The sequence below is a fragment of the Leucopleurus acutus genome (assembly GCF_964270905.1).
Source record: "Leucopleurus acutus genome assembly, chromosome: 7".
Classification (NCBI taxonomy): domain Eukaryota; kingdom Metazoa; phylum Chordata; class Mammalia; order Artiodactyla; family Delphinidae; genus Leucopleurus; species Leucopleurus acutus.
In genome coordinates, this window is record NC_139150.1 from 79,492,845 (window position 1) to 79,519,419 (window position 26,575).

General features: G+C 37.4%; 1 protein-coding gene across 1 annotated transcript in view; it reads right to left on the reverse strand.

The window, feature by feature from the left end:
• Positions 1-26,575, reverse strand: part of LOC309963984 (uncharacterized protein) — a 212,132-nt gene that overhangs the window by 115,174 nt on the left and 70,383 nt on the right. Inside the window, exon 3 of the mRNA XM_082842580.1 lies at positions 7,933-8,033. Coding sequence (XP_082698706.1) covers positions 7,933-7,995 — 63 coding nt within the window. The 5' untranslated portion in view covers positions 7,996-8,033. The remainder of the gene's footprint in view (positions 1-7,932; positions 8,034-26,575) is intronic.

A 26,575-nucleotide genomic window follows, 5' to 3' on the forward strand; every position in this document is an offset into this window, starting at 1 on the left:
GTCCATGGTGAGGAATTTTGATCCTGTTTTAAAGCCACATGAAAGCACGGAATGTATTAAGCAGAGGTATGGCACAATCTGATTTGTACTTTTTAATCATGATACTGGTTGATGTGTGGGGAATGAACCCCAGGTAAATAAGCAAGAGTGGAAGTGGGGAAACTAGTGAGGAGGTCATTACTGCCATCCAGATCAGAGATGGTGGAGGCACGGCCCAGGGAGTTGGCAGGGGGTAGGGAGAAAAGTGGGTAGATCTGAGATATGCTGTAGCCATGGAACTAAAAGAGCTCACGGAAGAATTTAATATGAGAAGCAACCTTACGGGGTTGGCAAATTTACTGCCCATTCATTCCACCTTTATACAATTTCTTTTAAAAAGCCTGAAACTTAAGATGTCAAATTATTATCAGTTGTATCTCAATAAAATGAGGGGAGCAGGGGAATGACAGGCAAAAGTTAGAAAGCGGAAGTGCTGAGAATCACACCAGGTGTGCTTGACTCGAAGCCCTTGGCCACTGTGTTCCACTGTTTCACATGCTTCCCTGCTCTCTATTCAGAATTTCTCCAGGCAACTCAGGTTTTTCTCATCTTCTACACCTGGTCCTTGATCTTTCCATTTTCAGCCAGGACTGTCATGTGCAGTTGTGCACTGCACAACTGGGAGAGGAGGAAACATAGACTAATGTGGAGGTTTTAAAGACAGGTTTACAAATTCATCACACTCCTCCCCTAAAAGTACTTAATTCCCCTGCTCTTGAGTGTGGATGGGACTTAGTGATGCACTTTTGATAACAGAACACACAGAAATGATAGGATGTCACTTCTGAGAGTGGGTTATAAAAAGACTGCAGCTTCTATCTGTAGGGTTCTCTCTCTCCTCTCCTCTCCTCTGTTCTCCTCCCTCCTCTCTTCTCTCCTCTCTCTCTATCATTACTGACTCTGAGGAACCAAGCTGCCACACCAAATGGCACAGAACCAAGGCCTTCTAGCAACCGTGTGAGTGAGCTTGGAAGAAGACGTTCTGAAGCCTGCCAACAGGCACCATAAATGAGCTTAGAAGCAGGTCATCCCCGTCAAGGCTTAGGATGACTCCAGCCCCAACCAACAGCTTGAATTCAACCACATGAGAGACTCATATGTCTGACCCACAGAAACTGTGATATAACGCATATTTGTTGCTTTAAGCTGCTGAGTTTGGGGTGATTTGTTACACAGTGATGGATAGCTAATACAACTGCATTGTGAATGGTTCCTGGGGTTATGCAGCATGGCAGCACTGTTCCCACCCTTCACTGCTTCTCTATTACCAGTTTTGGACTTTATTTTTCCACCAGCCATGGGCGCCCCCTCCCCACTAGCTGGGTCACCCCCCACCCCCTCCCACTGGCTGCGGAAACCCTGTTTTGGACTTTTTATTCTAGTTAAAAATTAATTTAATCACTTTCCCAGATAGAATCCTCAGCCTCTGCCTACAGAATTCACATCTTTCATCCGCAAGTGAGAAAGTGTTCCACCTCCATCCGCCTCAGACTCAAGGGATTGGTCCTGGTTAGACCAGCACCTTTGCCTAGATTAAATAATACTTTAGTATTTCTGTATACTCCCAGGATAAGATCCTGATTGTCAAACAATGTTCAGAGGAATAACAGTATCAGAATCCCTGGGGAGATTTACACACATAGAGATACCTGGGCCCCAACACTAGAGAGGCTAATTCAGTAGATTCTGAGCTGGGTCCAGGAAGTTGTATTTTTAAAGAACTCCCAGGTAATTTTGAGGCATGGCCAGGTTTTGTAAAACCTGTCTTAGTGTTTGTTGCTGACTTGCTGTGGAAACAAGACCCATAATTAGGACTAGAAACTAGGTTTCCTGTGTCTTCTTCAGGAAATCTCTCTCACACACGCAACATAAAGTTTACATTTTTCCTCTATGCGTTTTCTTGGAGACCATAACTGAATGATATTTGCTGAATGTCTGCAAAGATGCAACAATAAGTATATATTGAATTTACATATAAGACATTTTGTAATTGTAAGAAACTGGGTTTCAACATGATGGAAGTTAGTACTGTGAACATATAAATTTATTTTCTGTGATCTCACTTCTGCAGTAACAAATTTAATTGGCATCTTCTCTGACTCTGTGGAGAATGTGAAGAGCATCTCAAAAAATTAATAAATGAAAGCTTTGGATTTATCAGTGATCAAGGCTGCAAAATTAATAGCTAAAGAAAATATAGCAAAGCAAAAATAGAGCCATTTATTCTGTTAGAGTTAAATTCAGGGAAACAAGGCAGTCAGCAAAATACCAGAGTCAAAGATGCTACTGGAGAGGGTTTCTAGTAAGAATAAAGGAAACTACAGTTTTCTAATTAACAGTGCAACAAATACTAAAAATGACCTTAAAGGAGAGCTTAAAAGGTATTTTAATGAGTTTTTGATGAGCCCTTTTTCATAAGTGAAATGTCTTCTTACGATCAACGTATTGGAATCATATTTCAGGTAAATAAAATCCCTTGCTGGAAGTTAAGCAAAAGGCCCAGTAGGAATACTAATCAAGCTTATATCTTATTCTAATAACTCTAAGAAGAGGCAGATTCCTGAAGTCTAATTTTTATGGCATTGTCTCCTTTTAACGTTCTTTCTGAGAAATTGTCACCAATTTTAAATACATACACACCACACAGACACACACAACCCACTTCATCACTCCACGTTTACCTAATTGTCTACCTCACTGTCCTTCCCTCCCTCTCCAATGGTTCTTCAGATTTTTTCCTAATCCCAGTTACATTAAAATATATACCAACATCTCTCATATTTTGTAAAGACTTCAGTTGCACTAGACTTCTAGTTTAACGTAGTATTTGCTATCAACCTTCTATGAAAAGATCTCTGTAGATGGACAAAACAGCCTACATTCTTGCTTGCAACCTTATGCCCACAACAAACTGGCCCAACTCCCATAGTCACTTCTGAGCTTGAGACTAGAATCATCTGGTCACTTCTGCAGTGGCTCCTCCTTTGTGTGGCAGGGAAGGATCCTTTACCTTATTTCTCTTCCATCTGCTTTATATGTTCCAGAAAGTATTCAAATCCTCCATTCCACTCTTTCCTCCCTTTCAGTACTGACATGGAATTCTTCCTATCACCTTACTTATCCTGTCATTTTAGGGAGAAAGGTAAAAACAACTTGTGGGCTCAGAATTGATGTGTTTCTTATTTAAAGGGATATTTGACCTATTTCTCTAAAACTGTAATATTGGTTTTGGGTTCCTCCAGGACCAGTTAGTGGTTGGTTTGGAAAATCTATATGGAGCCCTGGGGGTGAGGCAAAGATACTGTATGTCTCAGTTTGGTGAGGGCAAAACTAGCTTTTGACCATCTGTAATAAGCGTTCTGTCTTCTGGGAAAAACTTTAACAGCAAAAATCCAAGCAGGAGTTTTTATTTTAGAGCTAGATAAGTAAGTTATGTAAATTATTTCAGAACAAAATAAGTGATTTGTCATCAAGAAACTGGAAGTATTTCTAGACATTTCATCCATAGCATTACCCATGAACCCTAGGCAAAACCCTGTCTAGCTCAACAGCTTTGCCAAGAGGAGAGTAAAAGAGTATAGGAAAATCTCTCACGTAGAACTCCCTGAAGAATTCCACCATCAGTCTGGGTACTCAGTCTAGACTCTAGATTGATGCAGAGATTAAGTGTGCAGACAGAGACCATGCCAGGGCCTTGCCACTCAGAGTGTGGTCCTTGGACCAGTAGCATCCTAGAATCTTGTTAGAAATGAAGAATCACGTACCCCATCCTAGAATTAGTGAATCATAGTCTGCCTTTTTAACAAGATCCTCAGGTAATTTATATACCCCCTTAAAGTTTGAGAGGCTTTGCCCTGGAGGAATCTTCTCTAAGTGGGCCCTGTAGAAAAGTGGGACAGCTGGATCATTAACTTTTCCAGCTTTTCCTCCTCCTAGTTCCTTCTCCTCCTCGCTTTTCTGGGCCTTATGGGTTACCCTTCAAGGTAGGAGCCTAGGGAGATTCCAAAGATCAAATTAAGTGTTGCAACACCCAAATACCAGCAACAACCACACGAACTTGGCAGGGGGAGGTGTCCTGAATTCTATTAAGATAACACCAGAGAAAAGGCACAGACTTCTAAGAGTCTCATATTCGTCAATACTTTCTGAGTTTCAATAGCAGAAAATCAAACTCAAACAAGAGTAAGCAAAAAAGGGAATTTATCAGTTCATGTAAGTGAAAAGTCCGGTATAGAGCAATTCCAGGCACAGCTGAGTTTATGTATTTGAACGATGTTATAGAAAGCTGCCCATCCCTTTTCAGCAACTATTTTCCTGTATGTTGGCTTCTTTCTCTGGAAGGCCTGTGCCTTAGCACAGTTCCCAGTTCCAGGTCTACCTCTTCTCAGTTCCAAGTCCGCAAAAAAAAAGAGAAGGTTTCTCTCCCAGCAGTTTCCTAAAATTCTAGAACCGAGTTTTAGTGCCTCTGTTCCAATTTGAGTCATATGCTCATTCCTAAACTAATCAGAGTGGCCAGGTGGATGTGACCCTCTGAGTCACAAGCCCACTCTTGGAGCCAAGGATGAGGTCAACCTCATTTGAAGTACATGAACTGAGAGTGTGGGAGACGTGGTACCCCCAAGGAAATTGGGGAGCATATGGAAGAGGAAGGAGAGATTGACGCTGGGTTTAAAAAAAGCAACAGCTATTCACTAAGGCACTTTCCAGGTGAAATCCATAGCTGCTCTTTCCCCACAGAGAGGTGCCCTCTCCAAAACAACCACTTGGACTTTCATTAAAGCACCTGCAGTAGAGCTGCAGGGCAAGTAATTGGACTCCCAGTGTATTTCCCTGTCATTTTGGAGATGTCCATTTTTCCATTATAATACCTTCAATATAATAAGTTCAAGTTATATTTAAAGCTACGTTGATTGGCAGCACTGCTTACTTACTTTTTCCAAGTGACAAGGTTTGACACAACAACCTGCCTTAAGAAAGGTGAAAATCATTAGCCAGTGAAATTATAGAAGAAAAGTCATTGTGAAGGTGACAGAGCTCTGGGCAAGGCTGTGACATATGCCAATTTTGTCCTAATTAGTGTCCAGTACCACCTCCTATGAACTAACATGGAAGGTTTTAGCCCTGGTCAAAGTTCTCAACAATCTCTAATGCCTCTGGGAAGTGTGAATTCGCCTCAAGGAAACACTGATTTCTCTTCGTGCCTGAAAAATCTGGAGACAGAGCTGTGGGCCGCCTTTGGAGATGTTCAATTTTATTCTCCGCTACTCAATTCTCAAGTGAACTATTCTGTACAACTCTACTTTAATTATGTATTAATTTGAATATTATTACATGCAGAACACAACTGCTGCTCATTAAAAATTAATCTGGACCTAGGGGTTTTATTTAGTATTCATTATAAGGCAATGTTCACATTTTTAAAAAAGGTCTCCAGATAAATGTGTTGCTCTACATAACCAAGTAGTGATTTGGCAGAAATAGGAATACCTTAATAAGAATTCTACCCGCCTTTTCCCTTCCTTCCTCTCTTTGGCAGCTTCATCATAACCATCGATAATGAATGGGCAGAAGGAGGAGCTGACAAGGACTAAGTACAGCACTTGAGGGCCCTGCTGTTCTAGGTCGTTGTTGGAGCTGTACAGCAAAATCCTCCTCTCATTTTGCTATTAAACGGAATTATGTTACGTCTTCACCTTCAACAGCCCTCTCTGGAGACTCTGCAGCAGGAATGCCTTGGTTTAGATGTTGACAAGAAGCCCCCGTGTTTTACTTCATGTCCATTATGGTACTTTTCCATGCAGATAGGTGCAGAGCAAAAATAAATACTGCCTAAATTGTGTGTGGGAAGAATCACGTGGGACTGAAAAGATAGATAAATAAATGAACACTTAAACTGTTTTCTTCTAAATCTGAAAATAACAGTTAACATTTACGGAGACCTTACTATGTGCCAGGTATGGAGCACGTATCTTATTTAACCCCAAGGCGAGTACTGCATGTACTTCTAACAATGAATTTTGCAATGTTCTCATAATACCTTAGAAGGATTTCATATACATGTTCACAAATAATGATCAACACTCTAACAAAGAAGAAACAAAACCTTAACCCTGAATTCACAATGCCAAATAATTTGCAGAAAAAACTCATTCTTGCAGTACAAGTGTAGTCTCTTCTGACAGTATCAAATCAACATTTCAAAAATAAGTTAAGTTATACTTATACTACTGGCTTGTGCAGTATTTTCTTAATACAGAAATTCATGCTTCACTTTAGGATACTTCATGAAAATGTTGGCTTCCAACTAGAACTGACTGTTTTGCGGCTGCTCCTCAGTGAGTTACACCATAACAGGTTTCCACCCTACCTTTTCTTTGATTTTTCTCATTGGCTCTAGTTAACAAACAAATAGAAGAAGTAAAAATGAGCCTGGCCAATGTATTAGTTAGGCTACTGATGCAAGTACAGACACCAACGTCAGCCAACATACGTAAAAAATAAAATACATGGTGGAGAGGAAGGGGTATGAAACGGGGTATTACAAGAAACCGAAGGCAAGAAGCATCCAGGCTTGAGGAAGTAATGGAAACAGGAATGAGAAGTGGGTCAGGAGCCCCTTCTTTGTTTTCTACCAGTGACAATTTCTATTCTCTTTTCAGACTAGCTTTCTCTGCTTCTCACCCACATGACAAAACAGTCACCCACAGCTCCCAAGTCTAAATGTTACTTGCTGGCCAAGTAGGAAACTATGCTTTCTCCCTCTTTCTCAGGCCCAATTTCAAATTCTTGAGATAAATAAACTGAAAGGTCCACTTGGAGCCAGATGTCCACCTCTGGACTACTCAACTGTGACTGGAAGACAGAGTCAAATAGGATAAAATGGTTATAAAACCGATCAACGCAGGTTGGAAGGCAGATACCAAGGAAGAGGGTGACTGTGAAATGGGCAGGTACCCTAAAGGATGTTTTGCTAGTCTGTGCTCTGCAGAGAAAACAAATCAATAGGCTATTGGTTCTAGATACCAGAAAGTGAGAGAGAGGTTTATGATAGGAATTGGCTCACACAATTATGGAGACTTGACAAGTCCCAAGTTCTGCAGTCAGCAAGGCTGGAGACCCGAAAGAACCAATGGTGTAGTTCCAGTCTAAGTTTGAAGGCCTGAGAACCAGAAGAGCTGATGGTGTAAATTCCACTTAAGGGCAGGAGAAGACCAGTGTCCCAGCTGGATAATCAGGAAGTAAATTTCCCTCTTATTCAGCTTTTTTGTTCTATGCAGGTCTTCGATTGGACGAGGTCCCCCAACATTAGGGAGGCCAATCTGCTTTACTCAGTCTACCAGTTCAGATGTTAGTCTCTCCAGAAGCATCCTCATAAACACACTCAGAATAGTGTTTGGCCAAATGTCTGGGCACCCCATGGCCCAGTCAAGTTGACACATAAAAATAATCACCACAGGTGTCTCCACCACAAATAACACAGCGTCTCCTAGAATCTGACCACATAGACATAATTAGAATATTCATCTAATGATACTTTAATTTCTTAGGACAATATAGGTAAATTATGTTGACAATAAAATTTTGTTAATAAAAATTAACTGTGCTCTACTTGGAAGGAAAGTGGAATGCCAAACAGGTGCCTTGACCCAAAAAAGTATTTCTACAATCCAACTGATAACAGATTCCTCTCAAAAAAGACATTGACACAAGTAACCCCATCCCATTTTCTTACCAAAAATGATGAAATAATGACAAAGGAATTCTTCTGATTCAGATACTTCCAGATTTCTTTTAAGATTTTAAACTTTTTATGTCATGATATTCTTCTTTCTTAAAGATAAGTGCATTCCCTGATTCCAAATCCAAACCGGCAGAAATTAAGTTAAGACTTACCACAGGTGGGAATTCCCTGGCGGTCCAGTGGTTAGGACTCTGTGCTTCCACTGCAGGGGACATAGGTTTTATCCCTGGTGGGGGAACTAAGATCCCAAGTGCTGCGCAGTGTGGCCAAAAATAAAGAAAAAGAAAAGAAAGACTTACCACAGTTGTGAATGTGATGACTTTTTGCAGTATTAAGCTTAAGCAGAAGTTAATAAAAACACAATGTTTTAATTCACTAATGTAAAGATAACTTCTTGCCTGTGGTTTGTATTATTAAGCAAGTTTGAAAGGTTAAACACTCATGTTCTAAATTACAGAAAAAAGGTTACTCCCATCCATCTCCTTGTTGCAGAAATAAAGTATATTAAGAAGAAGAAATATAAACAGTTTTGGAATACTTATGCTTTTAAATAATTTATAATCATTTATTCACTGAATACTTGAATACCTACTGTGTGGCAGAGCTAACTCTAAATGTAAGAGATTTACTTCAAATGCAAAATATGTTTTTTATTCTTGAGTTATTTGGCTCTATTAAATATTACTGCTATTACTGTCTTGTCTTTCAAACAAACCAATATTATGGTTACCAAGGGGAAAAGGGGGGAGGGATAAATTGGGAGATTAGGATTGACATATACACAAATGTGTATCACATTTTCTTTATCCATTCATCTGTCAGTGGACACTTTGGTTGTTCACATGTCTTGGCTATTGTAAATAATGCTGCAATGAACATGGGAGTGCAGATATCTCTTTGAGATAGTGATTTCATTGATATATACACACTACTATATATAAAATAGATAACTAATAAGAACCTACTGTATAGCACAGGGAACTCTACTCAATATTCTGTAATGACCTACATGGGAACAGAATCTAAAAAAGAGTGGATGTATGTATATGTATAACTGATTCACTTTGCTGTACAGCAGAAACTAACACAACATTGTAAATCAAATATATTCCAATAAAAATTAATTTTAAAAAATAAAGGAAGAAAAAACCCAATAATATTATTTTAAGTATATACCAATCTTTTAAATATTGAGCACTTATATACTCAGAATTCCGAGAAAATCACATTATATTTTTCCATTTTTCACATTCAGAAAAAAAAAGGAGAGAGAGAGAGAGAGAGAGAGAGGAGAATATGATAAAGCAAATGGGGTAAAATCGAAACAATTGGCACAATCGAAGTAGAGAATCTAGAGGAATTCTTTATAATAACATTGCAACTTTTCCAGGTATATTTAAAATTATATGAAAATGAAAAGTTACCAAAAATGAAAAAAATTTAAAATAGGACCACCATATATATGATCCAGCAATGTCACTTCTGCCCTCCAATGTTCATTGCAGCATTATTTACAGTAGCCAAGATGTGAACAAAGTGTCCACTGACAGATGAATGGATAAAGAAAATGTGATACACACACACACACACACACACACACACACACACACACACACAGGCATATTATGCAGCCGTTACAAAGAAGGAAATTCTGCTGTTTGCAACAACATGGATGGGCCTTGAGGTCATTATACTAAGTGAAATAAGTCAGACAGATAAAGACAAACACTATACGATCTCAGCTACATGTTGAATCTAAAAAAAAAAAAAAATGAATAATAGCAACAGAGAAGAGATTGGTGGTTACCATGGTTGCCAAAGGCCAGGGGTTGGAGAGGGGGTAGATATGAATGAAGGTAGTCAAAAGGTACAAACCTCCAGTTATAAAAGAGTCCTGGAGATGTAAGGTACAGCATGGTGACTACTGTTAACAATACTGCACATTTGAAAGCTGTTAAGAGAGTAAATCTTAAAAGTTCTCATCACAAGAAGAAATGTGAGGCAATGGATGTTAACTAACCCTTACTCATTTATAATATACACATATATCAAACCATCATGTTGTATATCTTAAACTAATACAATGTTATATGTCAGTTATATCTCAATAATACTGGGAGAAAAAGTTGATAAAGTTGGTAAGTTGAGAAACTGGCCACAAAGTCAGTTTCTGTAAATATAAGGCAGGCTGTCAGCAGGATGATGCTCGATGGTTTAGTGCAATCATGGCAGTCACTTGTAGGTAAAATCTAACTTTTACCTTTCCCCCCAGGGAGAAATGTATGGTAGGAATTTGTCTACTTGTCTGGAGCCACGGGCCTCTGTGAAGCTCCACTTCATTTACAACTTCAGAAAGTTATAAATGAGCTCTCAAGCAGTGGCTAGCCAGTTTTGTTTGACTTAATCTTTTCTTTGGGAGTGTCACATCATCAGATGGGTCTCCCAGGAGGGCAGCAATAAATCTATCACTGAGGAAGACATCAAGTAGGATCAAAAACACATTCAAACTAAATATTATTCAAATAAAACTAGGTTGATGAACAACAAAAAAGGAAGGGTAACAATTTTTTTCACTTTATCATACAGAGGGTGAGAGGATTAATTAGCTTGTTTTTAAACAGCGCTTTAAAGATAAATTGTGCTGTTAACTTGTCAAAACTCATTCTTATTGTGCTTATTTGCTGTGTCCTACATACATATTTAATGGTTACCCTGGGAAAGTAACTCTTGTTTAATCTATCATCCTTTTCTTATTAGTAGATAGCATACAACAGCCAAATTTTTCCCCTGAATATATTATTTTTAAAAATGCCTCCAAGATAGTTTCCTATCAACCAGGAAATAATCCACAAATGAATCATTAATTTTTGATGTCTCTAAGCAATGGGAACCACATAATATGGTAGGACCTATATGTTGGAGCTCTTTCAAGGTAAAACAGGGGTTAATTTTCCTTTGCACCATTGTGATCATACTCAAACTGGTCATTGCCAATGTAAGCTTTTAAATAAAGAAGAAACAATGCAGGTTTGATTCATTCAGCTATTTCTAAGCATTACTGACCAAAAAACAAGCCTTATTTCTGGAAACATGGATTTCACAAACTAAGGAAAAACACTCTTTTTTTTTTTAACATCTTTATTAGAGTATAATTGCTTTACAATGGTGTGTTAGTTTCTGCTTTATAACAAAGTGAATCAGTTATACATATACATATGTCCCCATATCTCTTCCCCTTGCATCTCCCTCCCTCCTACCCACCCTATCACACCCCTCTAGGTGGTCACAAAGCACCAAGCTGATCTAAGGGAAAACACTCTTGATGTCACCCAGAGTGGTAATTTTCCACTAGCATGTTTCCTGTCCTACTAATACATCTATTTGGTGAGAAGGAAGAGGAAGGAGTACCAATACCTCTTTTCACTGGATTTTTAACTCTTAAGTGAGATCACACAGACCCATGCTCTAACCAGAGTGCTCAGCTGTGCTGCATGGAGGACACTGGCTGGCTTGCTTCTTGATCTGAATGTCCCTGGACCTCTTCAGGTAGCCTTAGCAGAGAAGCACCTTGGCCTCCCATGTAGGAGGAGCAGAGCCCTGTGCACACACAGCACCTGGCACTGGAAGTCAGAAGGGCAGAAAGCTAGCAGAGAAAACGGAAATCAAAAGAAAGCTGGAGTAGCTATACTCATATCAGATAAAATAGACTTTAAAATAAAGAATGTTACAAGAGACAAGGAAGGACACTACATAATGATCAAGGGATCGATCCAAGAAGAAGATATAACAATTATAAATATATATGCACCCAACAGAGGAGCACCTCAATACAGAAGGCAACTGCTAACAGCTATAAAATAGGAAATCAACAGTAACGCAATAATAGTGGGAGACTTTAACACCTCACTTACACCAATGGACAGATCATCCAAAATGAAAATAAATAAGGAAACAGAAGCTTTAAATGACACAGTAGACCAGATAGATTTAATTGATATTTATAGGACATTCCATCCAAAAACAGCAGATTACACTTTCTTCTCAAGTGCACACAGAACATTCTCCAGGATCGATCACATCTTGGGTCACAAATCAAGCCTCAGTAAATTTAAGAAAATTGAAATCATATCAAGCATCTTTTCTGACCACAACGCTATGAGATTAGAAATGCATTACAGGGGAAAAAAAGTAAAAAACACAAACCCATGGAGGCTAAAAAATACGTTACTAAATAAACAAGAGATCACTGAAGAAATCAAAGAGGAAATCAAAAAATACCTAGAGACAAATGACAATGAAAACACGATGATCCAAAACCCATGGGATGCAGCAAAAGCAGTTCTAAGAGGGAAGTTTATAGCTATACAAGCCTACCTCAAGAAACAAGAAAAATCTCAAGTAAACAATCTAACTTTACACCTAAAGGAACTAGAGAAAGAACAAACGAGCAAAACCCAAAGTTAGCAGAAGGAAAGAAATCATAAAGATCAGAGCAGAAATAAATGAAATAGAAACAAAGAAAACAATAGGAAAGATCAATAAAACTAAAAGCTGGTTCTTTGAGAAGATCAACAAAATTGATAAACCATTAGCCAGACTCATCAAGAAAAAGAGGGAAAGGACTCAAATCAATAAAATTAGAAATGAAAAAGGAGAAGTTACAGCAGACACTGCAGAAATACAAAGCATCCTAAGAGACTACTACAACCAACTCTATGCCAATAAAATGGACAACCTGGAAGAAATGGACAAATTCTTAGAAAGGTAAAACCTTCCAATACTGAACCAGAAAGAAATAGAAAATATGAACAGACAAATCACACGTAATGAAATTGAAACTGGGATTAAAAATCTTCCAACAAACAAAAGTCCACAGGTGAATTCAATCAAACATTTAGAGAAGAGCTAACACCCATCCTTCTCAAACACTTCCAAAAAATTACAGAGGAAGGAACACTCCCAAACTCATTCTATGAGGCCAACATCAGCCTGATACCAAAACCAGACAAAGACACTACAAAAAGATAAAATTACAGACCAATATCACTGATGAACATAGATGCAAAATTCCTCAACAAAATACTAGCAAACAGAATCCAACAACACATTAAAAGGATCATACACCATGATCAAGTGGGATTTATCCCAGGGATGCAAGGATTCTTCAATATACACAAAGCAATCAATGTAATACACCATATTAACAAATTGAAGAATAAAAACCATATGATCATCTCAGTAGATTCAGAAAAAGCTTTTGAGAAAATTCAACACACATTTATGATAAAAACTCTCCAGAAAGTGGGCATAGAGGGAACATAATAAAGACCTCAACATAATAAAGGCCATACATGACAAACCCACAGCAAACATCATTGTCAATGGTGAAAGACTGAAAGCATTTCCTCTAAGATCAGGAACAAGACAAGGATTTCCACTCTAGCAACTATTATTCAACATAGTTTTGGAAGTCCTAGCCACAGCAATCAGAGAAGAAAGAAAAATTAAATGAATACAAATTGGAAAAGAAGAAGTAAAACTGTCACTGTTTGCAGATGACATGATACTATACATAGAGAATCCTAAAAATGCCACCAGAAAACTACTAGAGCTAATCAATTAATTTGGTAAAGTTGCAGGATACAAAATTAACGCACAGAAATCTCTTACATTCCTATACACTAATGATGAAAAATCTGAAAGAGAATTAAGGAAACACTCCCATTTACCACTGCAACAAAAAGAATAAAATACCTAGGAATAAAACTACCTAGAGTGACAAAAGACCTGTATGCAGAAAACTATAAGACACTGATGAAAGAAATTAAAGATGATACCAACAGATGGAGAGATATACCATGTTCTTGGATTGGAAGAATCAACATTGTGAAAATGACTATACTACCCAAAGCAATCTACAGATTCAGTGCAATCCCTATCAAATTACCAATGGCATTTTTTACGGCCATTGGTAATTTTTACATTTTTTACTAGAACAAATCATCTTAAAATTTGTATGGAGACACAAAAGACCCCGAATAGCCAAAGCAGTCTTGAGGGGAAGAAACGGAGCTGGAGAAATCAGACTCCCTGACTTCAGACTATACTACAAAGCTACAGTAATCAAGACAATATGGTACTGGCACAGAAACAGAAACATAGATCAATGGAACAAGATAGAAAGCCCAGAGATAAACCCATGCACCTATGGTCAACTAATCTATGACAAAGGAGGCAAGGATATACAATGGAGAAAAGACAGTCTCTTCAATAAGTGGTGCTGGGAAAACTAGACAGCTACATGCAAAAGAATGAAATTAGAACACTCCCTAACACCATACACAAAAATAAACTCAAAGTGGATTCGAGACCTAGATGTAAGACCAGACACTATAAAACTCTTAGAGGAAAACATAGGAAGAACACTCTTTGACATAAATCACAGCAAGATCTTTTTTGATCCACCTCCTAGAGTAATGGAAATAAAAACAAAAAAACCAAATGGGACCTAATGAAACTTCAAAGCTTTTGCACAGCAAAGGAAACTATAGAGAAGACGAAAAGGCAACCTTCAGAATGGGAGAAAATATCTGCAAACGAATCAACGTACAAAGGATTAATCTCCAAAATATATAAACAGCTCATGCAGCTCAATATTAAAGAAACAAACAACCCAATCCAAAAATGGGCAGAAGACCTAAATAGACATTTCTCCAAAGAAGACATACTGATGGCCATGAAGCACATGAAAAGCTGCTCAACATCACTAATTATTAGAGAAATGCAAATCAAAACTACAATGAGGTATCACCTCACACCAGTTAGTATGGGCATCATCAGAAAATCTACAAACAACAAATGCTGGAGAGGGTGTGGAGAAAAGGGAACCCTCTTGCAGTGTTGGTGGGAATGTAAATTGATACAGCCACTATGGAGAACAGTATGGAGGTTCCTTAAAAAACTAAAAATAGAATTACCATATGATTCAGCAATCCCACTACTGGGCATATACCCAGAAAAAAACATAATTCAAAAAGACACGTGCACCCCAATATTCATTGCAGCACTATTTACAACAGCCAGGTCATGGAGGCAACTTAAATGCCCGTCGACAGATGAATGGATAAAGAAGTTGTGGTACATATATACAATGGAGTATTACTCAGCCATAAAAAGGAACAAAATTGAGTCATTTGTTGAGATGTGGACAGATCTAGAGACAGTCATAGAGAGGGAAGTAAGTCAGAAAGAGAAAAATAAATATCGTATATTAATGCATGTATGTGGAACCTAGAAGAATGGTACAGATGAGCCGGTTTGCAGGGTAGAAGTTGAGACACAGATGTAGTGAACAGATGTATGGACACTAAGCGGGGAAAAGCACAGTGGGGTGGGGATGGTGGTGTGCTGAATTGGGTGATTGGGATTGACATGTATACACTGATGTGTATAAAACTGATAACTAATAAGAACCTGCTGTATAAACAAACAAACAAACAAAACAACTAATACTAAACTTTCTTTGGGTTATTTGTACGGAAATATGTTAATATAAATGTTTCAGACATTACATGAAATTTCTAAAAATCTCATATGTTCTGGTATAATGTTATAAGTCGTAATTTTAGTTATTACTTTAAAATGTATATCTCAGAAATAACTAAATTTCCTTGTCAATTGCATTATTATGAACTTTCATCAAATCTTTAACCGTGGTCATTTTTAAGTCTTTTGTCATTTACAGACAGTTCTGGGTGTACTCTGATGCTTTCGCAAATATGTTCCTATAAAAGGGTTTCATCTTCAAGGGATTCATGGAAAAGACTCTGACAAGTACAGGTTTCTGGTAACTGACTATACTGCTGAACTGAATGAATAAGCATTTTCAGAACTCTGATGGAAAACTGATGAACTCATAAAAGTGCTAACAAAAATCAAGATGAAAAGATAATTAATCACACGGGACAGAGTGAACTGATGAGGATGTTTATAATTTTTGTGACTTTCCGTTTGAATAAAAAACAAAACAAAAAACAAACAAACTAACAAAACAGATAACCAACAAGGACCTACTCTATAGCACAGGGAATGCTGCTCAATATTCTTTAATAACCTAAATGGGAAAAAGAATTTGAAAAAGAATAAATACATGTCTATGCATAACTGAATCACTTTGCTGTACACCTGAAACTAACACAACATTGTTAATCAACTATGTTCCAATATAAAATAAAATTAAAAAAAAAAAAAGAAAGCTAGCAGAGAATCCCCGGCAAGTTAGGCTGGCAGAAAAACAGCAAGAAGTGAGCAAAGGGGGGATTATTATGAGAAATACCGTGTACACAGTTACCCTTCTTAGGCCACAGAACTGCAGTGTGTCCTACCGGTGAACACGTGAACAGAGAAGCGGCAAAGTCTTAATATGTTTTTCAAGTGTTGCCAGGAAAACTCTGTGTCTCTAATACATGAAATCTAAGTCCAAATAGTTCAGCACCACTGACCCAAGGAACACAGTTAACTCAAAAACACTAGATAATTTCCTTCCCCGCTGAAGCCTTAATGATCTGGCAAGCTCTGCCTTCATGGGTGGAAAGGCCCTTACTGGGAGGCCAGGCTCCAAACATGGAACTGAAGAGAGCTACGCTTTGCACCTATTATGGTTAACTCTGTTGACTCAACCAAACCAGAAAATCTGACCCAACTTTTCCCTGGAAAATTTCTCACAGCCACAGGTGGCAGAATTGAGGTTATTATCACTGCTTTCCCCACCCAGGGACTTGCCCTGGGCGACCTCTGCCTTGAGCTCATCCTTGGAGATACAGGCCTCTTTGAAGAGCCAATTATGGGGACTTCCCTGGTGGACCAGTGGTAAAGACTCACGATCCCAATGCAGGGGGCCCAGGTTCAATCCCTGGTCAGGGAACTAGATGCCACATACGGCAACTAAAAGATCCCACATGTCACAAATTAAAAAAAAGAAGCTAATTCTGTGCCCTTGAAAGAGTCAAGTGCCCTCAAAGCGTTGTAGTGTTTATAGGGTAAGCCCATAGCTCGCAGACCAAGATGAATTAGTACCTTGGCTTAGGAGCTGTGAGACCTCCAACAAGTTAATCAACATTTCTGAAGCTCTGCTTACTCCCTTGCAAAATGAAGAAATAGTATTCTAATGATTAAATGCCAGCAATTACCATGTTTTTCATCCTAAAATGCAATCAATTACATCTTAATGTAGAAACAGTGAATTTAATGTAAATGAAAAAAATGCTAACTTTTAACAGTATACATTTATTCATACAATTATACATCTCTCTATCCTTCAGTATCATAACCAAAATTTAAGTGATGTCTTCTTTCATTGATAATCTAAAGATGTTTCTAACTCATTTGTAGCCATTTTCAGTTACGTGGGGTTTTTTTTGTTTGTCCTTGTTTTTTTTTTTTTTGGCCGTGCCACATGGCTTGTGGGATCAGTTCCCCTGGCAGTGGAAGCATGAACTCCTAACCACTGGACCCCTAGGGAATTCCCTTTTTTAAAAAAAAAAAACCTGTCCTCATGGACTTCCCTGGTGGCACAGTGGTTAAGAATCCACCTGCCAGTGCAGGCAACATGGGTTCAAGCCTTGATCCGGGAAGATCCCACATGCCACGGAGCAACTAATCCCCTGCGCCACAACTACTGAGCCTGCACTCTAGAGCCCACGTGCCTAGAGCCCTTGCTCCACAACAAGAGAAGCCACCACAATGAGAAGGCTGCGCACCACAATGAAGAGTAGCCCCCGCTCGCCACAACTAGAGAAAGCCCACATGCAGCAACAAAGACCCAACACAGCCATAAATAAATAAATAAATTTATTTTTTAAAAAACCTGTCCTCATGACCTTAACTTTATTGTCCATTTCAGGTCTGACAATGAAATTCCTAAGCATTCAGGGCTGCTCCAACAGGTTATGCACCAACAGCACCAAAAATGTCATTCACATAGTCCATGAGGGCATGTCTAAAAATACCACATTTCCTTAAATGAATCACATATTGCTGCAAACAGACCTACTTTTCATGAAAACTACCAGAACCTGGTATAGACAGATGTTCAGCCCCTGCAGGATCAATGTCTATATGATGCATAACTTGATTAAACCAACCTTTCTTCATGTTGAAGATTTTGATTTATTCAAGAATATAGGGCTGGCTGATATTTTAATGAAACAATTGCTTGTAATCATAAATATAATTATCTTACACTGCTGAAAGAGACAAGGAAGACGCATGGACTTTACTATGCTTTTAGAGACATGCTTGTTCTGTTTGATGTTCTACTGTTTAGTGGCCAACAAATAGTTCAAAGCAATTTTAAAATCCCATCTTGGCTTTCTAATTTATACATATCATTATTCAAAGTTCAATGGGACCGGAAGAAATATTTTCTACAAAGTAATATTAGATTACTATTCTTACAAAGCTATTTTTTAATATAACACATTTAACTAATCAGGAAAAATTATATACTCATTGCAAACAATTTTGGAGGGAATAGTGAACATATTAAAAAAAAAAAAAAGCATTAATATCACACATACTATTTCCACCCAGAGATAAACTCTCTAAACATTTCACTGTGTTCGTTCTCAACTTTCTTCAAATAATACATGTGTGTATATGTGATTTTTTTCACAAATTCAAAATTATCCAATTATATGCATAGTTTTCATTTTACTAATACCATTAATATTCTATTAAATATCTTCAAAAATATCACTTTTAATAATTGCATGTTATCCTATATCAGACGTTTTGGTTGCTTTTAATTTTTAACTATTATACATAATGTGATGAATGTCTTGTGTCAAAGATCCACAAATCTTTGATCAAATATCTGATGATTTTCATGGGATAAATCCCTACAACTTTTGAGTAAGCTGTTAAGGACTTTGTCACACACTGTCAGTTTCCCTCCATAAAGTTCATGCCTATATACACTCCCACCAGAAGAATATAAGAGCATTCATTTTCTCACATTCTTGCCAACATTGGATTTATAAAAATATTTCTATCAATAAATTCCATATCTTGAAGAGATATCTGTACTCCCATGTTTATTGCAGCATTATTCACAACAGGCAAGATATGGAAATAACCTAAATGGCCTTCAGTGGATGAATGGATAAAGAAAATGTGATAAATATATATCACATATACACAGAGAAACACAGAAATATTATTCAACAATTAAATATATATATATATACACACACACACACACACACACACACACACATACATCCAAAAGCAGCAGAATACACATTCTTTTCAAGTGCACCTGCAATATTCTTCAGGATAGATCACATGCTAGGACATACAAAAAGCCCCAGTAACTTTAAGTATATCAAGCATCTTTTCTGACCACAACACTATGAGACTAGAAATCAACTACAAGAAAAAAACTGCAAAAAAACCACAAACATATGGAGGCTAAACAATATGCTATTAAACAACCAATGGATCACTAAAGAAATCAAAGTAGAAATCAAAAAAATACCTACAGACAAATGAAACAAAAACACTATGATCCAAAATTTATGGTACTCAGCAAAAGCATTTTTAAGAGGGAAGTTTATAGCAATACAAGCTTACCTCAGGAAACAAGAAAAATCTCAAATAAACAACCTAATTTCACACCTAAAGGAACTAGAAAAAGAACAACAACAAAAAAAAAAAAAAACACCAAAGTTAGTAGAAGAAAAGAAATCATAAAGATCAGAGCAGAAATAAATGAAATCGAGACTAAAAAAAAAAAAAAAGAGAGAAAAGATCAATGAAACTAAGAGTTGGTTCTTTGAAAAGATAAACAAAATTTATCAGCCCTTAGACAGACTCATCAAGAAAAAAAGAGAGGGCCCAAATCAATAAAATCAGAGATGAATAAGGAGAAGTTGCAACCGACACCACAGAAATACAAAGGATCTTAAGAGACTACTATGAACAACTATATGTCAATAAAATGGACAATCTAGAAGAAATGGTCCAATTTCTATAAATGTACAGTCTCCCAAGACTAAACCAGGAAGAAATAGAAAATATTAACAGACCAATTACCAGTAATAAAATTGAATCAGCAACCAAAAATCTCCCAACAAACAAAAGTCCAGGACCAGATGGCTTCACAGGTGAATTTTACCAAACATTCTTTAGAGCAGAGTTAACACCTATCCTCTGAAACTACTCCAAAACTTGCAGAGGAAGAAATGCTTCAAACCCATTCTAAAAGGCCATTATCAGCCTGATACCAAAGCCAGACAAAGATTCACAAAAAAAAAAAAAAAAAAGAAAATTACAAACGAATATCACTGATGAACATAAATGCAAAAATCCAAAACAAAATATTAGCAAAACAAACCCAACAATACATTAAAAGGATCATACACCATGATCAAGTGGGATTTATCCCAGGGATGTAAGAATGGTTCAATAACCACAAATCAATCAATATGATACACCACATTAACAAATTGAAGAATAAAAACCATATAATCATCTCAATGGATGCAGAAAAGGTTTTTGACAAAATTCAACATCCATTTATGATTAAAAAAAAAACTCTCAACAAAGTAGGTACAGAAAGAACACACCTCAATATGATAAAGGCCATATATGATAAGCCCACAGCTAACATCATAATCATTGGTGAAAAGCTGAAAGCATTCCCTCTAAGATCAGGCATAAGACAAGGATGCTCACCTCACCACTTTTATTCAACATAATATTGGAAATCCTAGCCCCAGCAATCAGACAAGAAAAAGAAATAAAAGAAATCCAGATTGGAAAGGAAGAAGTAAAACTATCACTGTTTGCAGATGACATGATACTAAACATAGAAAATCCTAGAGACTCCACCAAAAAACTACTAGAGGTCACTAATGAATTCAGTAAAGTTGCAGGATACAAAATTAATATACAGAAATCTGTTGCATTTCTATACACTGAAAACAAGATATCATAAAAAGAAATTAAGGAAACAATCCCATTTAACACCATGTCAAAAAAAAAAACCTGGGAATAAATTTAAGAAGGTAAAAGACCTGTATTTGGAAAACTAGAAGACACTGATGAAAGAGATTAAAGATGACACAACAGATGGAAAGATATACTGTGTTCATGGATTGGAAGAATTAATGTTGTTAAAATGACCATACCACCCAAGGCAATCTACAGATCCAATGTAACCCCTATCAAAATACCCATGACAGTTTTCACAGAACTAGAACAAATAATTTTAAAATTTGTATGGAAACACAATAGACCCTGAATAGTCAAAACAATCTTGAGAAAGAATAAAGGAGGTGGAAGAATCATGCTCCCTGACTATGCTACAAAGCTACACTAATCAAAACAGTATGGTACTGGCACAAAACCAGACACATATATCAATGGAACAGAATAGAGAGCTCAGAAATAAACCCAATCACTCATCATCAATTAATCTAAGACAAAGGAGTACAAGAATATACAATGGAGAAGACAAAGTCTCTTCAATCAGTGGTGCTGGGAAAACTGGACAGCTACATGTAAAAGAATGAAATTAGAATAATTTCTCACACAATATACAAAAATAAGCTCAAAATGGATTAAGGAACAGAAACCATAAAACTCCTATATGAAAACATAGGCAGCATACTCTTTGACATAAATCACAGCAATATTTTTTTGGATGTATCTCCTAAGGCAAAAGAAACAAAAGCAAAATTAAACAAATGGGATTTTCTGCACAGCAAAGGAAACCATCAACAAAACAAAAAGACAACCTACTGAATGGGAGAAAATATTTTCAAATGATATGACTTATAAGGGGTTAATATCCAATATATATAAACAGCTCATTACAACTCAATATCAACAAGCTGATTAAAAACTAGGTAGAAGACCTGAATAGACATTTTCCAAAGAAGACATACAGATGGCCAATGGGCACAGGAAAAGATGCTCAACATTGCTAGTCATCATAGAAATGCAAATCAAAACCACAATGAGCTATCACCTCAAACCTGTCAGAATGGCTATCATCAAAAAGACCACAAACAGGGACTTCCCTGGTAGCACAGTGGTTAAGAATCCACCTGCCAATGCAGGGGACATGGGTTTGGCCCCTTGTCAGGGAAGATCCCACGTGCTGCAGAGCAACAAAGCCCGTGTGTTACAACTACTGAGCCTGTGCTCTAGAGCCCGTGAGCCAGAACTACTGAGCCCACGCACTGCAACTACTGAACCCTGCACACTCGAGGGCCCATATACTGCCACTACTAAGCCTGTGTGCTGCAACTACTGAAGCTCTCATGCCTAGAGCCCATGCTTCGCAACAAGAAGCCACCACAATGAGAAGTCCACGCACCACAACAAAAAGTAGCTCCCACTCTCCGCAACTAGAGGAAGCTTGCATGTAGCAATGAAGACCCAATGCAGCCAAAAATATATATACATATAAATAAATAAAAAGAAACTTAAAAAAAAAAGACCACAAATGACAAATATTGGTGAGGATGTGGAGAAAACAGAATCCTGGTACACTTTTGGTAGGAAAAAAATTGGTGCAGCCACTTTGGAAAACAGTATGGAGGGTCCTCAGAAAATTAAAACTAGAACTACCATATAATCAAGCAATTCCACTCCTGGGCAAATATTGGAAGAAAACAAAAGCACTAATTTGAAAAGATACATGCACCCCAGTGTTCATAGCAGCATTATTTACCATAGCCAAGACATGGAAGCAACCTAAGTGTCCATCGACAGATGAATGGATAAAGAAGATGTGGTATACATATACAATGGAATATTACTCAGCCATAAAAAGAATGAAATAATGCCACTTGCAGCAACATGGATGGACCTGGAGGATATTATGCTTAGTGAAATAAGTGAGACAGAGAAAGACAAATACTAAATATTATCACATATGTAGAACCTAAAAAAAATAAAACAAACTAGTGAATATAACAAAAAATTATATAAATATATATACATATATATACACATACACACACAATGGAATATTATTCAACCACAGAAAAAAAGGAAATTCTGCCACTTGCAACAATGTGGATGAAACTGAAGGGCATTCTGCTAAGTAATGTAAGCCAGAGAGAAAGACAAATAATGTACGGTATCACTTCTGTGTGGAACCTAAAAGAAAATAAAAGTTAATTTCATAGAAACGGGGAATAGAATGGTGATTGCCAGTGGTTGGGGGGAGAGAGAAATGGGGAGATATAGGTCAAGAAGTACAAACTTTGGTGACTGCAGTTAATAATACAAAATCATATACTTGAAAGTTGCTTGAGTAGATCTTCAGTGTTCTCACAACACACACAAAAAAGTTAACTATGTGAGGTGATGGATGTATTAATTATCTTGATCTTGGTAATTATTCCACAAAGTATTGCACATATGTGTGTGTAAAATCATTACATTGTACTCTTTAAATATATTATATTTTGTCAATTATTCCTCAATAAAGTTAGAAAAAAATACTTCTATTATTCAGCTGATATTTATTATATACCTCCTTTGGGCCAGATCCTGACTATGGCTTCAAGAAATGAGGACTAGTGGAAGAAACAAAATCACAAATGAGTGAAAGAACCGATAAACAAAATAGCTAATAAATATAATGTATTATGTTAAAATAAGTAAGTAAAATGAGCTCTGGCTAAGAAAAGGTGAGGGAACTGCCTGAGGAGGAAAAAACCCTGAGCTATAGCAAGTAGTTGCATAGCTCACGTGGGAAGACCTTCTTCCTTAAAAATACCTTCTAGATATTATATGTATCATCTCTAGTACATGATATTTTAAATGTCGTCATACAGATAGACTAGGAATACTGCTGCTGGAAGCTGGCCAACCATTGAGTGGAAGCCAAACAGAACTTTAATCAACACTTTGTGCCAGTCAAGGAAAAGAACCTTGGGACTCCCCTGTGGTTCAGTGGTAAAGAATCTGCCTTCCAACGCAGGGGACGCAGGTTCGATCCCTGGTCGGGGAATTACGTTCCGACATGCCACGGGGCAGCTAAGCCCACGTGCCTCAACTAGAGAGCCTGCGTGCTGCAAAGTACAGAGCCCACGTGCTCTGGAGCCCGCACACCACAACTACAGAGCCCATGTGCCCTGGAGCCTGTGTGCCACAACTAGAGAGAGAAAAAACCCACACACCACAACTAGAGAGAAGCCTAAGCGCCACAACTAGAGAGAAACCCAAGCACCATGACAAAGAGACCACAAGCTGCAACTAAGTCCCAAGGCAACCAAAAAATAAAAATTAATTAATTAATTAATTTTTTTTTAAAAAAAGGAAAAGAATCTTAACAACCCTGGGCTGGATCCAAAACTTGTGATGAGTGTGTGGATTCAAATATGACCCAGTGAAGGACTTTCTGCTTTTCAGAAGCAACCTTTAAACAGAGTTAGGAGGACTTGCTGAACATTTTTCAGTAAATGGTACTACCATTTTTGTAGGCCTTCTAAAACCAGGAAAAACAAACTTAACTTGGAAATAATGTAGGCATATTAATATCCAAAATTTCAATGCACCTCAGGAATTTAACTACAATATTTTAGTGTAAATTGAGAAAAGGCGTGAAGCTATAATCAGCAAGCCTCTCAATATAGAGCAGTAAATGTAGCCAAAAACGTTCAAAGAAAACAAAGCGAAACTAAATTGAATAAAAAGGAATTTAAAACACTGCCAAAATGCAAAATTAAGCTTTTACTATCAATTTTACTGTCAGGATTTTAGCTGTTCTGTTAATATGCCCTCAGTTGTAGATACATGAACCTCAGGGTATAAATGACCTTCTGAGCAAAGAAAAAGAACCCACTGAACCCAAAGCAATGCATGCCTGGCACCCTCTGCAATTCCTCACACCATCTGGAAGTACTTGTGTGTGAATAATCCTTCCCTGGGCCATTGACCAAGCAACAAATTGCGAAATGTAGATGTTAAGGGATATTTAATGAGGCTCTATGATGATATATCTTTACTTTAAGTTTCAACACTGTGTGACTTTGGCAAATCACTTAACGTTTTTTTAAGCCTATAAAATGTGTATTAACAAAATAATACTTAATCTTAAGAGTTGTGAAAATTAAATGAAATAATGCATGTTAAAAACATCTTAACATATAGTAAAATATTATTTGTGATAGTACAAAATAATCACTGTTATTGCTGTTATGGTTATTTACATATTATGCTTACAAAACAATTTCTAGCCTTCTTATATGTCACAGCAACTTCGTGTTGAAATATCCAGGGAAATACAATCATTCAGACCTTGCTTTGCCCAAATCCGAACCTCAAAAAATATAATTCTCTCCTCACATGCAGTTAGTTTCCAATAGTATATGATATTCGAAGCCTACCTAATATTTCTTATTCCTGTTCTTAAGAGTATTAACCTCATTAACGTTCACAAAATGCAAGTGAAAACATAGATTTACAGCCTGTAGAAATATATTTTTTATATAGTGTAAATGTATTACATGTATATATTAAAATGTGTTCTTCAGGAATAATTTTTTACTCTGATGAATTAAGGAGAAAAAAAAAAAACAGAAGGAAAAAAGATGTGTCAAAACCACAGATACCAGACCATCTCTGAGGGGCAATTTAACTATCTGCTCAGACCCATATTGACACTGCCTTCCCTCCAGGACAGTAGGACAGCTTGTTCTGGAAGGATGAGGACATTTGGCTACAGATTCTGTCTTGGGTGATGGCTACAGTGGTAGCGGGTAGACTATGTTGATAGCAGGGCAAGTAATAGAGAAAGCTGTTTTACTCATAAAGATGAGGACACCCTGTCTGGTTCTTCCCTGCAGCTTTCTATATAATGTGGAATGTGGCAGAATGTCTGTGATTCCAGACCACTAAAATGAGTGAGGGAATGAGGGATCCTGCAGATAGCCTCAAACTGTTGAATCAAAGTTTACAGAAGGCCTTATAAGAACCTGATGTCAAAGAAGGCGTAAGCATCTCAGTTACAATAAGAAGAGGTAATATTCCAAAGCAAACCAAATAATGAAATTTGTCTCAGTAGTGTTTTTGAGGAACGATCAAAACACAATATGTGTTTGGGAAATAATTAAAATTCCTGAACCAAGGTTCTATGTACTTCATTCTTCACTGTGTTTTTCCATCTAGATTCTCAACCCAGAGAGATGGGGAAGACCAAAAAGACAGAGAAAGTGCAACTGTTTAATTGCAGGATCCTGTGCTCACTGGAAGTTTGAAAGCCTGAGTCATTATTGGAAGTATAATCTGCATGTTCTTTACAGCAGCAGTTCCACCTTGGCCAGCTTTCTTTCTAAGTCTGCCTTGGCAAATGAATTTAACCCAAAGAAATGCATTTGCTTACTATTCTCTTGGAGAAATGCATTGTTGGTGTGCTTTGGCATTGTGGAATGGTAACTCTCATTATTTTCTCTGTTGTTATCCACCAACTTTGACATCTTCCTGTCAGTAGCATTATACAAGTAATTCATCAAAGCTTCAGTTCCAACATAAACTCCTCAAACACACCTCGCTTGTGAAGTATCCTCGCTGGCTTTCTTCTGTTATATCCCTTCGAGTTAACTTCCAGGTAACAGACCAAGATTTTTTTTTCTTTTCTGAAACCATTAATCTTCACTGAAAAGCTGTTCAAGTGTCTTCCAACAGTTTCAGCGGCAGAGCCTCCTGCTGGCACTAGGAACTCTCATAAATATTATTGGGATTGTGCATGTACATCAGGGAGAGATTTTTCACCCC